The following is a 17,163-nucleotide window of genomic DNA, read 5'->3' on the forward strand; positions in this document are numbered from 1 at the left end:
TTATTTGGAATAGATTGGTACAAACTATATTTTATTCACCTCTCCTTTATAACAGTTACAGAATTGTCAACCACAACCTTCTTAAAAATGTAAGTGGTTGATATATATATATAGAGAGAGAGAGAGGTTATTAGTATATATTACATATTAATATTAGTATTTAATACATATTCTAATATCATTTACTTAATTTGAGTTTTTTAAAGTGTATGTTAATTTTTCCTACAGAATGTATTAAACAATTACGTAAGAAACCATAATTATCACATCTCACTTCCGGTCTTGAGTCTTCCTGGATGTGTTTTATAAGCCAGCAAGTGACTTTCTATATACATTCTCCTTTATTCCAGCTATTTTATGGGAGGTGATTACTTAAATTCCATCTTAGATGACCCATTAGGTGGAATCTGTGTCATTTCTTAATTTGGTTGAAAGTACTTTAAGGAAATGAGTCTAACAATTGGCAATAAACCTGTAGCATGCTTCAGGTTTCTATACTCACTAATGATTGTTGTCACTAGTCAATGAAAAGAGGGAACTTGTCTTTCCGTGAGAGATGCTTTGTCTTTGTTACATTCTGCCATTTCAGGACTTGGTTATGACAAGTTGATTAAATACTGTGATTAAATTTTAATTTGAGTGTATCAATAAGTATATATAACCCTCAAATCCCCTGAAGCAAATTGTTATTATCTACTGCCATCTAGCTAAGATAAAACACCTACTCACTCCCAAAGAGGATATAAGGACCTATCCGTTACTTGTTAATTGAAATGACACAACTGTCAAGGCATAATTTATTATTTCAAAGAGCTATATAGGGGAACGATTTCTTTCTTTAAGCAACTTTAACTGTTGATAAAACAAGCTTTCATTTTTGTTTTAAATCAAATTTACATTGTCATTTCCAATTCTAATAGTAATTTTTCATTGTGAATCACCCTAATGCTATGTTTTTTGACTGCTTTCCAAAAGGCTATTTTAAAATTCACAAATTACGTACATCAAATATTTAGTGATGAAACTGTGTTGCTGGTAAACATTTTGTGTGCATATATTGTGTTGATTTGTCACATAACACAGAAACAGATTTGAGACAAATTTTTTTATTTAATTTTTAAAATCAATTACAAATATATTTATATATGGAAGATACTCAATACAGATCTGTTGAAGGGCTGGAAACCAGCTTTCTAGAGCCCTCCAAATTCCAAAATGGCTCAGAAACAAGCTCTCAAGAACTGAAGACCCAGTGATGGATGTTTATGGTCAGTTCCCTTCATGATGAAAAAAGGAGGGTTTTTGATTGGTAAGCAATATAAGGATAATTTTCACCTGTACACTTGTGAGAAGCATGGAGAAAGTGAAAAGAACAGAGATTAGCAGAAAACGCTTCAGAGCTGACTCACGGCAATTAGCCTTTGCAGTGAGAAGCAGCAAATATTGGGTTGGCCCAAAAGTTCGTTCAGGTAACGTCTTACGGAAAAACCCGAACGAACTTTTTGGCCAGTCCAATATTTCAGTAATAGTGATAGAGTTGCAAACTCCCATCCCCAAAATACTGTCCTATATCAGTCACTTTTCCTAGATTAAGACACTGGAGGCACTAAAGAAGAGTTTTCTGGTGCTCAATAATAATGGCTACTACTTACTGAGTACCAGATGTGTGCCAGGCACTTATTCTAATACACGCCTCAAATTCTTTGTATCCTCACAACAACCCAAAGAGAGAGTTTCTGTTATTACCCTCATTTTGCACATGACAACACTAAGACCTGGAGAGGTACAGTTAGTTACTCAAGATTAAACAGTAAGTGGAGGCCAGGTTTGAGCCTAGGATTTTGCTTCATTCAGAGTCCACATTCCTAACCTACTGCCTCCTCTGATGAATTTGAGTTTGTATTAGGATTTTTTTCGTCTTTCTGCTAATGATCAGCTTGTTCAGAATATAAATATGAATACCATTCAGCGATGTCATGAGAAATTGATCTCTCATTAAGTGTGTACGCTCTTTACAGAAACAATGCATTTGTCCATTTGGTTCCATTTTATTAACAACTGAATATTAAGGGAAACAGATCTGTTGCCCAGCGTCACAAATGCAGAAATAACTCTTCTTCTAACAGGAAGCAAGAACTGTAGGCTTTTGAAAAGGCCCACCCATATTGCAATTAGACAGTCCTGATACAAGGAAGTAATCAATTTTCGTATTAAAACAAGGCATGTAATGTGAAAAAAAACAAAGCTCTATTCCATGTACTGTTTTGTTTAGATTGTTTTGCTTTTCAGTGCTCTCCATTGAGAAGGGATTGAAGTCATATACAGCACTCAGTATAAAGTTGCTCATTAATTATCTACACGTGGATGCTTACTATTTCAGGCAAATGATCTCTCAAAGAAATATGCTGCTCTTGATAGACAAACACACTTAATTAAGGACAAAGATGAAAGGACCTTTAAGGTACTATTCTAATCCCTTTCCCAATACACAGGATTATATAGTGTTGGTTCTGCAAAGATAGCTCCAAGTCAGAAAACAATTGCAGCATAATGTATACCATTCATTTCCTAATATAGATGCAATTCTTCTCAAACTTTTTCTTGTCCTTATAAATTCACAATTGTGTTCCATCCAGATATTGTTGAAGAGAGATACTAGAAACTTAGTGATTATAGTTAAGATTCTAGTATCTAGAGGAGTAGATACCATCATGCCCTGAAATGTATTTCAAAAGAAGTATATTCCCTTTGGGAAGAGCTAATTATTTCAGTGACAACTCAGGGGACATTAGTAGTTAAAATGAAGACTATACCTTTCTGGAAGACACTGCCTATTTCTAAAACATGACCTGAAAGATGGCTGCTTTAGCCTTAGATTCACTGATAAATTTTGCAAGATAGCAGCCGTATCCTACTTTTCGGTTTGTTAGAATTTATTTCTCAATATTGAAAAAGAAGCAAATGTGAGCAAGATGCAAACTGGTATCAGTGACTCTCCTGAAAGCAAGTTCTGGGCCTCCGCTTTGCTGCATGTTCCCCAAAACCAGCTGAGTGCTTGCTGTCCTGTTACATCTTAGCCAACTCAAGAGCTGATGTTCGCACTAATGTTCTTGAATTTTCACAAAATTATTTAATTGCATTTACTACTACTTGGGAAAGAAGAGGGGAAAAAAAAGTAGTTTATCTTTCTAAGGGATTCCATGAGGGGGAAAAAAACAAGTAAAGTGTAAAGGTTCTGCCCTAGAACCAAGGAGTCAACCTTAGATGCCAAGGTTTTTTTCCTTTACTGTTATTTCATTAAATAAACACACACACACACGCACACATACACGTACAGAGAGACAGAGACAAAGAGCTTTCTTGCTAAACAAACATCATAATCAAGTTTAATAAACATTCCCTTCCAATTACCTTCTTCCTTCTTATTATCTTTTAGCTCTATCTTTTCCTTCTAATAAGAAGGCAGTAGCACAGGAAATAGATATTATTTGTCTTGCTGACAGAAGTTTCAGACAGAATACTTAGATTGTGATCTGACTGTTATCAGTAGCATTGTAACTCATTTCCAAAGTGGTTCTTTGAAAACATTAACTTTTATTCACACTCTCATGAGCCACATCTCTATTATTTAGAAAGATTCAAAAAACAAACTAAGAATAAATATGACTAAACTCATAAACCCTTCTTTAAAAAACACCCCTTGGTAGACGAGGTCTAAAATAGGATTTGCCTCTCTTCTGCCCACCTCTGTAACTGTGCCTTTTAAGATTGGAGTGGGCTGTTGTGAGGAATCCACAAAGTACATGAAACGTGGCATGTGGTTGACCTCCCCTTCAGCGTATTCAGGAAGTTAGATTTAACCATCCTACTCATAAGGGCAAAGAATTCCTTGACTTAACCCTCAGATGCTTTTAAAAACCCAGTATGCAAAGGTAGCCCTATGACATTTGGCCAGTAGGACACTGGTCTCTGGGGTCACATTCTGGCGTAGGAATATAGTGACATGAGAAACTGACCCTTATTAGACAAACTAATTTCTTTCCTACTTTTTATTTCATTTTCTGTGTCTCAGAGGTTCATTTGAAGATTCTACAACCAGATTTTACACAGCATGTGTGGTAGAAGCTTTTGCCTATCTGCATTCCAAAGGAATCATTTACAGGGACCTCAAGCCAGAAAATCTCATCCTAGACCACCGAGGTTACGCCAAATTGGTCAGTGTGTTTCACACATGGTTTCTGCCCTGCACTTTAAAATACTGGCTAATGAACAGGCTGTAGCGTTACTCTTTTCAACTAACTATTCTTTCAAGTTATGTAAAGGTTATGAGAAATTAAATTGGCTAGGTTTGAATTAATAATATGCTGGCAAAACATGCTTAGATAGGCTCGTGCTTGCTCGCATGTGTTCGTAGACCCAGAAAAGCTTCGTAGAAGTCCTATGTCTAGCTGGCTTTCTGCCATCCAAAGGGAATAGGTCATATGTGGGGAACCATGAATCATTATCTTAGATTTAAGAATACTGTACTGCTAATGGAAAAAAATGCGCTTGCTGGCAATGTTATCCAGGCCATGTTAGTAATAATATTAGTAATAATAAAATTGGCCAAGAGCTCTACAGATTTACGGTAGAAGGGAAGTTCTCTTATTTTAAAATGTGTAACTTTTGTAGACTTTGGATCTTTCAGTGCCTGATTCTGTTTTTTAAATTTTTGGAATTTTTATTCAACCTATGATTTTCAAAGAAATCACATCAACGGTAGTTAATTATTTGTATTCTCAACCAGTTGTTTTAGGAAAAAAAAAATGGTTTTCTGCATTTGAGGCTCCTGCTTCAAAAGTCTTCTAGAAAAATGAAGAATACGTTTCAATTTTATCTCTGTGTTTTCCAAGGACAGAGTTATTGGTCCCATAGCTTCGTAACTCAGCTCCTTCAACAATAAAAATGGCTTCTCAATTAAAACTAAATGAATTGTCAACTTCATTAAGTCCAGCAGATACCTGGAAAATATGCCTGAGTAAAGGAGAAATTATTTGTTTATACCCCCACCTCCACTGGCATAAAAGAAGGAAAAATGGAAAGTATTTCCATAAAGAAAAGTTTGCCTTTATTTTCGGTGATGTGGATTTTATACTATGTTGAGGTTTCAACTTTTCCTTTTGAAACTGAGCTTGAGCAGGGAGGCTTTGTTTGTTTGAAATATACAGAGGACTTCTTTTAGAAGACAGGACTACAATAGTTCGAATCTGTTTTTATTTTATTATTATCATCAGCATACTTCAACAAAGTAACTTTTTGCTTTTAAGCTTAATCAAAAGTGGCTTGGAATATCTTGTGTTTTCTCTCTTTGTAAGGTTGATTTTGGCTTCGCAAAGAAAATAGGATTTGGAAAGAAAACATGGACTTTTTGTGGGACTCCAGAGTATGTAGCCCCAGAGATCATCCTGAACAAAGGCCATGACATTTCAGCCGACTATTGGTCACTGGGAATCCTAATGTATGAACTTCTGACTGGCAGGTATGGACATTGATAGAGAACTGCTGATAAAAATAGACTAGCAAACAGCTACACACTCCTGTCTTTGTCACTCTGACGAGACCATCTTAAAGTACTTTCACCAGATCTTGTTACCACACTTTTTAATTGGTTATGCAGATAACCAGGAATTCATAAAGTAAAAATTAAAATGGGTCAGATGAGGGGAACAAACTCAACATCAACTCTCAACTCTCATTATTTATACATATGTGAATGTGGAATCGTCTAGTGTCTTTCTGTGAGATCTCTGAGCCTAGTCATTTAGCCAGCAAGGAAGATGAAAGTCATATAAAAATACAGAGAGTCAACTATTTATAGAAATAAGAGAACCTGTTAGCAATTGTTATATCTAAATGAAATGTAAATGCTTTGCAGATCTGTTGTGTAATAATATTGTAGTCATCAACAACTAAAAAAGGTACTGTGGATACGACCAGGTATAAAACGGACTATAAACTCAAGGAAAAGAGGAACAAATACGCCACCAAGCCCTGTGCTCAGGACAATAATTAAGAGGGTCATTATAAACTGAAGAGTTCAGAAGAAGGTTAAATTTGTCCAGGGAGGCTTTTGAAGAACGTAGGACTAGCTGGGCCTTGCAGGAAGAATATAGAGAGCAGAGTAAAGTTCACTCCAGGCAGAAAGGCATGGCTTAAATAGAGGGGGAGTAGTGGGCAAAGACATGAAAAAGGTTCATGTTAAGAAATGATGAGAGATCCAAAAGAGTCATCTTTCAAGAATCATGATTGCTGTACCTCAGTGTTTGAACTCCATCCAGAGAGGGACTCATGGAGGATTTTCTGATAAAGGAGTGACATGTGTTGTGGTATTTAAGGGAAAACCAGCTGGCGGTAATGGGTAGAGCAAATTGGAAGAGGGATGGGGAGGCTAGTTTGAAGATAATTCCAATAATTTAGATCTAAGAAGAAGCATGCAGTGGAATGTGAAAGAATTACTTAAGAGAACTTAGTAGCTACAGTGAAAATGAGAGGAAGATGGGACTTTTAGTCTTACGGTTATTTGTGAGGATTCAGTGAATCTATTAAGCACTGAGAAAGTCTAGGACATAGGAAGCACTCCATTGATGCTAACACCTACTACTAGTACTACCATTGCCAGGAACAGTTATGTGGTGGTTTTTATTTCACTTGTGGACGTTTTACACCATTACTCTTGAAACTCTTATGTTGACTTCAAATTAATAAACCTCGTTGGTGTTTTCTGTTAATTTTAGATGAAAGATACATAGGCAAAGGCAGCTAAATACCACAGGAGAAATGATTCAGAGAAACATGGGAAGAGTTCAAATTGTTATCTAGAATTTCTTTGCGGCTGTTGAAAGCATGATCTCTTTAAAAAAGTAACTTCACAGATGTCTGTAAGTGTTCATAGATGAAAAGTAGTAAACTTGCAGAGCTCAGGAACAGTACAAAGCTGAAAATCATATTATAAGCAACAGAAAATAGAATAATAGCAATTAAAAACCCAGCCAGGGAGATAGTAGATAGACCTTAGGAAAAATGAAAAAAGGATATAGAAATTATTACAGAAAGAAGATACAGAAGTCCAAGGAAATAGGAAAAACAACTATGTATATGAAGAGACGATTACAAGTGGGATACAAAACATACTCAATTACATGATAGAAAATTCATGACACAGACCAATCATGGATGGTCTCAGTGGATCATTTTGATCAACAGTGACCATGGGGAAACAGTCATAACACCACCATGTGTCCTAGTGCAATTTCCTAGCTTCAATGATAAGGAATAATCATATAGTCTCTAAGCTACAAAAGCATGTCATATATGATGATGGGAGTGAGGAGGATTAGAATTCAAGTTGGCCTCAACTTTCTCTATAGCACCTTTAATGCCAAAAGATAGAATATTAAGAACGATGTAGTTCTGAGAGAGACAGAGTACAACTCAACTAATTTATACGAAATTAAGTTATTCTTAAAATATAAAGACAACATATAAAGTGTGTACCCCAGGGCTTTCTTAGAAACACTACTGTATGACCAAGTCAACTAAGAAATGAATCAAAATAAATTTGGTTATTGAGCAGAATGGAAATGTTATAGTCTTTGGCAATTTTAAAAGTTAAGGTGGGAGAGAGAAGAAAAGTTAAGGTGGGAGAGAGAAGGTAGGAATGACTATAGGAATACTTAGGAATCTTAAGTATTTTTTACAATTGAATTATGTTGTTATGAAAAAGAAAACTCCAAATTCAAAGTGTTTAAAATTTTCTTTTTTAAAATTTATTGGAGTATAGTTGATTTACAGTGTTGTGTGTCAGTTTCAGGTGTACAGCAAAGTGATTCAGTTATACATATAGCTATTCTTTAGGTTCTTTTCTCATATAGGTTATTATAGAATATTGAGTAGAGTTCCCTGTGCTATACAGTAGGTCCTTGTTGGTTGTCTATCTATCTATCTTATGTATAGTAGTGTGTGTGTATTCATCCCTCCCTGCTACGTTTCCCCTTTGGTAACCATGTTTGTTTTTGATATCTGTAACTCTCTGTAACTCTGTTTCTGTTTTGTAAATAAGTTCATTTGCTTTTTTTAAATTAGATTCCACATATGAGTGATATATATTTGTCTTTCTCTGGCTTACTTCACTTAGTGTGATAATCTCTAGGTCCATCCATGTTGCTGCAGATGGCATTATTTCATTCTTTTTTATGGCTGAGTAATATTCTACTGTATATATGTACCACACCTTCTTTATCCACTCCTTCACTGATGGACATTAAGGTTGCTTCCACATCTTGCCTATTGTAAACAGTGCTGCTGTGAACATTGGGGTGTGTGTATCATGTTTTTCTCCAGATGTGTATGCACAGGAGTGGGATTGCTGGATCATATGGTAGCTCTATTTTTAGTTTTCTAAGGAACCTCCACACTGTTCTCCATGGTGGCTGCACCAATTTACATTCCCACCAACAGTGCAGGGAGGGTTCCTTTTTCTCCAGCATTTATTGTCTGTAGACTTTTTCATGATGGCCATTCTGACCAGGGGAGGTGATACCTCACTGTAGTTTTGATTTGCATTTCTCTGATAATTGATGTTGATCATCTTTTCATGTGCTTTTTGGCCATCTGTATGTTTTTTTTGGAGAAATGTCTATGTAGGTCTTCCACCCACTTTTTGATTGGGTTTTTTTTTTTATAGTAATCCCTTGTTGGTTGCTTCGTTTGCAAATATTTTCTCCCATTCTGTGGGTTTTTTCATTTTGTTTATGGTTTCCCTTTGCAAAAGCTTTTGAGTTTAATTAGGTCCCATTTGTTTATTTTTGTTTTTAATTTCATTACTTTAGGAGGTGGATCCAAAAAGATTGCTGTGATTTATGTCAAAGATTGTTCTGCCTATGTTTTCCTCTAGGAGTTTTATAGTATCAATCAGCCTTATATTTAGGTCTTTGATCCATTTTGAGTTTATTTTTGTGTTAGGGAGTGTTTGTTGTTCTAATTTCGTTCTGTCCAGTTTTCCCAGCACCAGTTATTGAAGAGACTATCTTTTCTCCATTGTATGTTCTTGCCTCCTTTGTCGTAGATTAATTGACCAGAGGTGCATGGGTATATTTCTGGGCAAAAAAACATTTTTTAACTTGAGTAGTCTTTCTTTCTTTAGGAATTAATGTTGTTGGTGAAGAAGCACATATTGAAATTTAGCAATTTTTTTCCAGTTTTATCCTCAACTTCAAGTAAAATTAAATTGAATACTTTTGAAAAGCATGTATATCATAATCCTGTGTCTCTCCATCTACATAGAGAAATGTATGAAATTTATATTCATCAAATGTCAATTATTTAGTGGTGTTGGATGGTTTTTACTTTACTTTCTTCTATTTTATATATGTTTCACATATTGCCTGAATATCTTGGACAGAACATGCATGGCTTGCAAAAACCACAAAAGTCACCTTTAATGAAATTATTTATGTTAGAAAGAACAAAAATCAATCAACGCAAAATATAAATTAGAAACGACATTAAGTTGATAACAAAAAAATCAAAGATGTGGTGGTTCTTCATGTTTACAGTGTAAATAAAAACCGGCAAGTTAACTTGAGAGTAGAGAGAAAATTCTTAAATTCTAAGAATACTAAATAGAATCGGATGTTAATACATTATAAAAAGTGGTTTAACGTGACAGTTACTGACAAATAGAAAGTACTTGTTACAGAAAATAGGGACAAAACCTTAACGCAGATCCTATCACAGCCCTTTTTAAGCAATTCATTGTTTTCAACTTTCTCAATAGAAGGAAATATTTGAACTGCTATTTTATGGATAGACAAAAAATAATCCAGAAAACGTCTTCCCCCAAGAAACATGAATGAACCCTATATTAGGAGAATAATTAATTCCAAAGAAATCATCTGTCAAGGCACATCATAACCTCCCTTCTGAACTGTGGGAAAGTTGATGGAAGGAGCTGACTTCAGTCACACATCTGTATTCCCTGAGCCTGGCACAAAGCCACAGTCCAAGGATGGATAGGCAAATAACCCAACAGATTTGGCTTATGAGGGATTGGGTATCACATCCTTTCTAACAGAGGATGTCTTGCGTTAGGTTATCTACTGAGGATGGATAAAGAGGGAGAAAAGGATAGGAAGAGCACTGTTCTGTAGAAGCATTAGTTCAACAAATATTTACTGACCACTTACTATGTGTTAGGCATTCCACCAGACTCTGGGAATACCAGCAGGGACTGGAAGACAGACATAAAACAAATACTCATCAAAATGAAGTAGTTACAAAGTAAAGTATAATAAGTGGCATAAAGGGTTCTATAAGAGTGTAACAGGTGAATCTAACCTAAAGTTTAAATTCCAGTATTAGATTGATTAGATTATTACATTATTTACATTATGTTTGTTGGTTGATAATGGTTACATGATTCATTACATTTGGGTGATCAGAGCAGGCCTTTTTGAGTAAGCAGCGTAACAATAAGTGAGGCATTAGCCAGGAGGCCTGGGAAGTACCTTTCAGGCAAAACAAACAGTGCCCTGAGGTGGGAGAGTGCTTGGTACTTCAGAGGAGCAGAGAAAGACTGGTCTGCCTGGATCCAGTGAGTGAGCGTGGTAATGGCATGAGATGGGGTCGTACCAGTGATGTCCTTGTAGCCCATTCTAATGATGTTGGACTTCATCCCAAGTGTAATCAATCAGTGAGCTGATAAGTGTGAGAAAGGGCCAAAAGTAGAAGAGGTTTCCTGAATGACTAAGGACAGCAAGAGGGGTTAGTCACCTGCACTGAAAAGAAATGAGGGGAACAGTGGACAAACTTGTCCCATTTATGGGTTTTGCTAAACTATTTGCTTGGAAACATTTCCACACCGTTTTGCCATTAATCAAGTTTCATTTCACTATCACTATTAATATATGTCCCCAAATAAGAATTGTCATTTCAAATAAGAATTGTCATTTGTGGAGTTAGTACTTGGTTTTCTAAATAAGAAACCTTATTGTTATACCTCTTTTCATGTCTCTCATTCTTGCAGCCCACCTTTCTCAGGCCCAGATCCTATGAAAACCTATAACATCATATTGAGGGGGATTGACATGATAGAATTTCCAAAGAAGATTGCCAAAAATGCTGCTAATTTAATTAAAAAACTATGCAGGTAAGCATTTCAACCACATTATTTTTTAAAGGATCATAATATGGAAACAATTAGATTCCTTAACAATTATTATTTTATTTTTAGGGATAATCCATCAGAAAGATTAGGGAATTTGAAAAATGGAGTGAAAGACATTCAAAAGCACAAGTAAGTGTTCTTTCCTTATAACTTTAGGTTTGAGAGTTCAGAAAGTATTTTCCCAGGCTGATGGTTTTTAAGTTAGTGGTTATATATAACTGATGCAATTAGTCTATGGGAACATCCAAGGAGACATGTAGACTAGTTAGCCTTGTTATTTAAGACCTTTCAAGTTGTGTCTCTGGGACTTTATTTAGACACATCTGACCCTCTGACATTCTAAACAACAGATTCACTGAATTTAGTTTTTCCTGACTCTAACTAACTAGCACTTTTCCTCTTGAGCATGAAGAAGAAATACATATTTTTAATCCTGGAATTCTATTCTCTACCAGAATATTAAAAACAAAAGTACTCCACCATATATCATGCCTCATTTCCTTGACTCAACCTAAAATATATTTTTCCAACCATTTCCTAGTTAGAGTACAGTCTTTTTTCTCTGTCATAGCATCTATTTTTTTTCCAAGCAATAGTAGCATCTTAAATATCAGACCTTATCCATGTTGACTGACTGGATGTATCTGCTAAACTAAGACCATATTGGTTTTTCCCTATTAGTCTGTTTCTGTAACATGCACAGGAAATTCACATATCTACCAAGAGGAATGTGTTTACCAAAATACCTATGAATGTCTAAAAGGCCTGCCAGGAATTTGGTGTAAGCATTTGTGAATGATGAAACCTTTCAAAGACAACAACAACAAAAAAAAGAAAGAAAATGGGATACTTAGAGACCAAGACAGTGATGTGAACAGGTTAATTAACTGAGGCTGCCCACTGAATCAGTGACATAGATGGAAAGATAATTTTCTGTCCTGACACTTCATGCCCTGATTCTACCTTCTTAAAATAAATATCCTGTAGGGCCCAGCATATTATGGCATTTATTAAGTTATAATGATCGTGTAGGAACAAGGTCCTAGAGACATTATGACTGAAATTACTAGAATAAAAAGGAGTTGCTTTCTAATTGGTGTCTAAAATTTTGACAATTAGATTTTTTTAAAATATGCATTCCATCTAATAAGCTAACATTTAAAAACCTGCAATTAAATTGAAAATGTTTTTGTCATATTGAAAATGTTTGCCTACTTTCCATCAGTCATGGACATCATATATAGGTTGCAATGCGAAGGCTTCAGCTGAGGTAAAATGTCTTTAACTATCTACTTCTTTTCCTTTCTTAGATGGTTTGAGGGCTTTAATTGGGAAGGCTTAAGAAAAGGCACCTTGACACCTCCTATAATACCAAGTGTAAGTAGACTTTCCAGCTTGTACTAGTGTGACACACATGAAGGTGTGTGTTTGTCAGTCATCAAAGGTCTGCTATTTTTACATTTTTATCCTATGATCAGATTAAACTATAGGAGAAATACCAGGTTAAAATAGTGACATCTTCTAAAATCCAAGCTTAAAAACGGTGTTAAATATTGACAGAAGAGTATCATGAACCTTTTTTTCCCCATAATATAAAACCTTTATACATCTTTGCCCAAGAATATATTCACAACCTTAGTCATATTCATGAATTACCACCAAAACTATGTACACTGTTTTAAATTTCTGCACATATGTGTTCTCTCTATACAAGATGCAATAAGTTCTTAACAATTTAGTGTGTACTTGAGTATACTTGGTGTGAGTTAGGATTATCTGCTATTGTTACCTTCTGTTTACGATTTCAGTTTACCCTCCACCATGCTCTGTCTCCAAGAGTCCAACCCAAATGGACCACATCAAAACATTCCCTGCCCTTTGGTTTCCTGTCGAGCGTGGTCAACAGTCCAGCAACCAGTTTCAACTCCTGGCCAATATTGTTTCACTTATGCCCCACATAGCTCCTCCTCCCCTGCCCCCATAGTACTTTGAAGCACTCCTAAGCACAATGGTGTCCTTTTAAATTCTCTTTTAACACATCAGGTGTTTTGTTAAACTGCTAATCCACTAAGTAGACTAAGTGTTTACACTGTATTAACCTGAAATAGATTTCAACTGACTGCAATACTATATCTAGCTAATAAAATGTGATGTGTCTTAACTAAGGAGGAGAGGGGCTGCTTTGCAGTCCTGAGCCTTTCATTTATATACTTCCTTTTTCTGGGACTAATTTAAGATCGCTTCTTCTATAGAAATAGTTTTCCTACTTCTAAGATTTATTTCTATGCTAATATTTATGTTTATTCACAAAGCAAGTTACAGATGCTAACTGCATTCATAAAGTTTTACTTTTAGAACAAGAACAGTAAAAAAAAATGAAGAGGTAAATATTAAGTCTAAATTACCCTAACTTATATTTACCAGGGGTCTCCTTTTATGCAATCAGTAGTGTTAAATTATATGGGGGAAATAAATAGAATATGAGGTTCTAAATATAAGTGTGTTTCTTTACTGCTTTTACTCATGCTCTGCAGATTGGACTTTGCCCAGTAAACTTGTAAGAGTTTTTGCTTAAGTTTAGAAATGGCTTTTTATCATACTTAAGGATTTTTGTGTATTTATTCTAAGATGACTTCTGCCTATTTCTCATTTCACTCCCCTCCTCTTTTATACAGTAGCCAAGTTGACCACTTTTAGATACTTCATAGCATGGAGCTCTCTCTTTCTCACCTCAGGACCTTTGCATGTGCTATATACCCTCTTTATCAAAACCATTAATTCTTAGGTTTAATACTTTTTCAAAGAGGCTTTCCACGATCACTCTTTTTTACTCATGACACCTTGTATTTTTTCTTCATAGCACTAACCAAAGTTTATAATTATCTACAGGTGTAATTATTTGTTTTAATCACACAATTCATTCTTTCCTAGAGTGTAAACTCTCTATGAGGGCAAGAGCCATGTCTATTTTTATTCACCACTGTAACCCCCAATACAAAGGACAAACCTGCTCCTGGTAGACATTCCAAAAATAGCCATTGAATACGGAATGAATAAAGAATGTTTTAAAAATCTAGCTTGGAATGCCCCTAAAAAAATCAGAAAATTTTACTGTTCGTTCTCTTGTTCGCAGGTTGCATCACCCACAGACACAAGCAATTTTGACAGTTTCCCTGAGGACAATGACGAACCACCACCTGATGACAACTCAGGATGGGACGTAGACTTCTAATGTATTTCTCTTACCTGCTTCTGCCTTGCTGAAGACAGCTTTTTCTGAGACACAGCTGCCAGCAAACCTGAAGGAAAGAGAGAAGATTAGTGCTCGGGGTCACCATGATGCCTTTGATCGATGCTGCTCCAGTAACTACAGTGGCATTAGGACTTATTGCTTAGATGACAGTAGTGCTCTTTACATGTTTTCTGTTTGAACCTAAAAATAGCAGTTGACATGGTGGTCCTGAAGCAAAGCCTTTCACCAGTAAAGAAATGAAATGTTTTCTATTGTTGCAATGATCTTGCTTTGCTCTGATTATAATTTGAAAGAAAGACTGTAAGAAACACTTCAAAGAGAGTCAGTACCTTGCTAGAATTATCAAGAAGATCAAAAAATAATATATTGGGTACGATAGATTAGATTACTGTGGTACAAAAACTGGACTCTTCCCTTTCTTCAAGTGAGGGGTGTAGACTCTATTACTGCAAGCTGGTGTAAATACCGTATACAAGAGGACCACACATCTGCTGGTCACAGAGTTCATGTCAAACCAGTGCTAGAAGTTTCATGATTTTCTTTCCCAGCAGTGCTGATGACGAGACTGAATGTTACCTTTCCTTTCTGACAGATTTTAAAAATTGATATGATAAAAGCACAACTGCTATGGATTCTGCTGAGAACACTCATAGCAGGTATATATGTGTTTTCACAGAGGACTGAAGAACACAACATGCATGATCTTTGTTTCTTTTTGATAAATTGGCATGACAGAGTGGAAAAAAAGCAATTCACAAACCATTTCATATTTTTTAAAATAGTGTGCTTAAAGATGGTCCTGGAAATAAATGACTAGCAGCCAATTGGTTTTTATTTATCTAACACACCCTCAAACTGAGGCTTAAAATATTCCCTTTTATAAAAATAAACCCTTAGGGTGGGGTGGGGTGGGAGAGGGATTAAGATCCATCCAAAAAAATAAAAACTATATAGAGGTGCTATGTATATCTTTCATCTGTAAATGTCAGTGTCTAAATAGACCACACAAATTCTAATCATTACATGTGTAGCCAGAGAATCAAGCATTTTCACTAAATTTATCAAACCAAACTTCTGTCAGATTTCACTTATACAACATAGTCTAGGGTTGAGGGAGAAAGGTGACTAAACATATATTTGAACTAGCTTCTTGTCTTAGGCCTGAACCAAGAAAAGAAAAAAGAAAGCAAGCACAAAATCATTAAGATTCACCCGATGAGAACCCTTACCTATGTGAGGTCAGGGAACAAGACAAGAACCTGGTCAGGTGTGATTACCTTTTTGTCAATGGGCAATGAGTCTATTAGCATGTGAAAGGAGGAAAGGAGTAGAAACAGGAACCCGATTTCTTAAAAGTAAATTGGAGCTAAATAGAACAGAAATACTACAATTCTGAAATACCAGACTAGCGAGGAAAGACCAGATTTGAAATATCGAATTGATTTGCTTTTTCACATGGGGAAAAGAATCAGCAATTTAAACTGAGTCCTTTGTTGGCAGGCCAGTTGACAATTATTTAGCACAGCCATTTGGAGCTTTTCCTGGATAAATAGCATTGTACCTCCTTAGACAAATGTATAATTTTATGAGCTGTCATCCTGATTTGGAACTGTATATGAACATGGCATATTAAACAGAAGTTTGCTCTTTTCCAGTAGAGAGTGTTTTAAAAAGTCAATCAAATATAGACAGTTCTGCAAAACATATGTCCACCGAGATTATATAGTATCCAAGAAGGCATATATTATGATTTTTGTTTGAATTTTTCATACCAAGACTACTTTAGAATATGATATGTTATCAAAATATAAAAATCTAAGAAACATTTGGAGAATAAAAGTATTAAGGGCATATTATATATAATTAGAATAAATTTAAATGAAAATTTTGATCCTATTATTATTATTCTTGTATTATCGGATTTTTCCCTCCCTTACAATTTCTCAAAATCGAACTATTCCTCAAAATACTCACCTTCTGCTACAGATTTTAGAATATAAAATTAAACATATCAAGTTAAAATCCAGCTATGAATGCTACTTCAGAAGTTTCATATTGCTTTTAATTGGGCTTTTAAAAATATATAATTTCAATGTTATTAGTCAATGTTCGGTGATTTTTTTTTAAAGACAGTGGTGTAGGCATGCTAAAGGTTTGCTAGAATATTAAATTCACCTAGTCATTTTAAGTAAGAGAATCTTCTCCTGCAACTTTTTAAATATCCCAATAGCCCCAGAGATTAGCTCTTACTGTGGATTTGGAACTACGGTTCAAGTCTAAGACAACCAATATGTACAAGTTCTGTAGAGAATGAAGAAGCAGCATTCAGCATAATGTAACTGTAGGTCGTTCCTCCCACTCGTTATTGCATCTTTGTTCATTTCACCTGTGGCATTGCATTAGGATGTCTAAAGCAATCACCAAGAAAATAAAGGTGAACTACATCTTTCAAGAATTACTAAGAGAAAACATTCATCTAATCTTCAACATTGAATTTTAAGGATTTAAATCTTGTCTTAATGAAGACACTAGGGCTAAAATTCATGGTCAGCTTCATAAAAAGCACATCTCACTTTATTTCTGAATTTTTCATGCCCCCTCTATTTTCTTCCACTAAAGAACATCCAGATAAGTTAGAATAGCGGCAACTTGTTTGATTTGTTAACTGACTTTCTTGTTAATACTTCAAGTATGGGAAATAAGGGCT

The 17,163-nt window shown here is 35.3% G+C and overlaps 1 protein-coding gene across 2 annotated transcripts in view; it reads left to right on the plus strand.

The window, feature by feature from the left end:
- Positions 1 to 14,678, plus strand: part of PRKG1 (protein kinase cGMP-dependent 1) — a 1,239,224-nt gene extending 1,224,546 nt beyond the window's left edge. For both annotated transcript variants that reach the window (XM_061195641.1, XM_061195645.1), the window contains exons 13-18: positions 4,073 to 4,214; positions 5,355 to 5,518; positions 11,063 to 11,185; positions 11,270 to 11,332; positions 12,514 to 12,580; positions 14,337 to 14,678. In XM_061195641.1, the coding sequence (XP_061051624.1) occupies positions 4,073 to 4,214; positions 5,355 to 5,518; positions 11,063 to 11,185; positions 11,270 to 11,332; positions 12,514 to 12,580; positions 14,337 to 14,435 (658 nt within the window). In that variant the 3' untranslated portion in view covers positions 14,436 to 14,678. The remainder of the gene's footprint in view (positions 1 to 4,072; positions 4,215 to 5,354; positions 5,519 to 11,062; positions 11,186 to 11,269; positions 11,333 to 12,513; positions 12,581 to 14,336) is intronic.
- Positions 14,679 to 17,163: the final 2,485 nt, after the last annotated feature.

Source organism: Eubalaena glacialis, chromosome 1, assembly GCF_028564815.1.
Source record: "Eubalaena glacialis isolate mEubGla1 chromosome 1, mEubGla1.1.hap2.+ XY, whole genome shotgun sequence".
Taxonomy (NCBI): Eukaryota; Metazoa; Chordata; class Mammalia; order Artiodactyla; family Balaenidae; genus Eubalaena; species Eubalaena glacialis.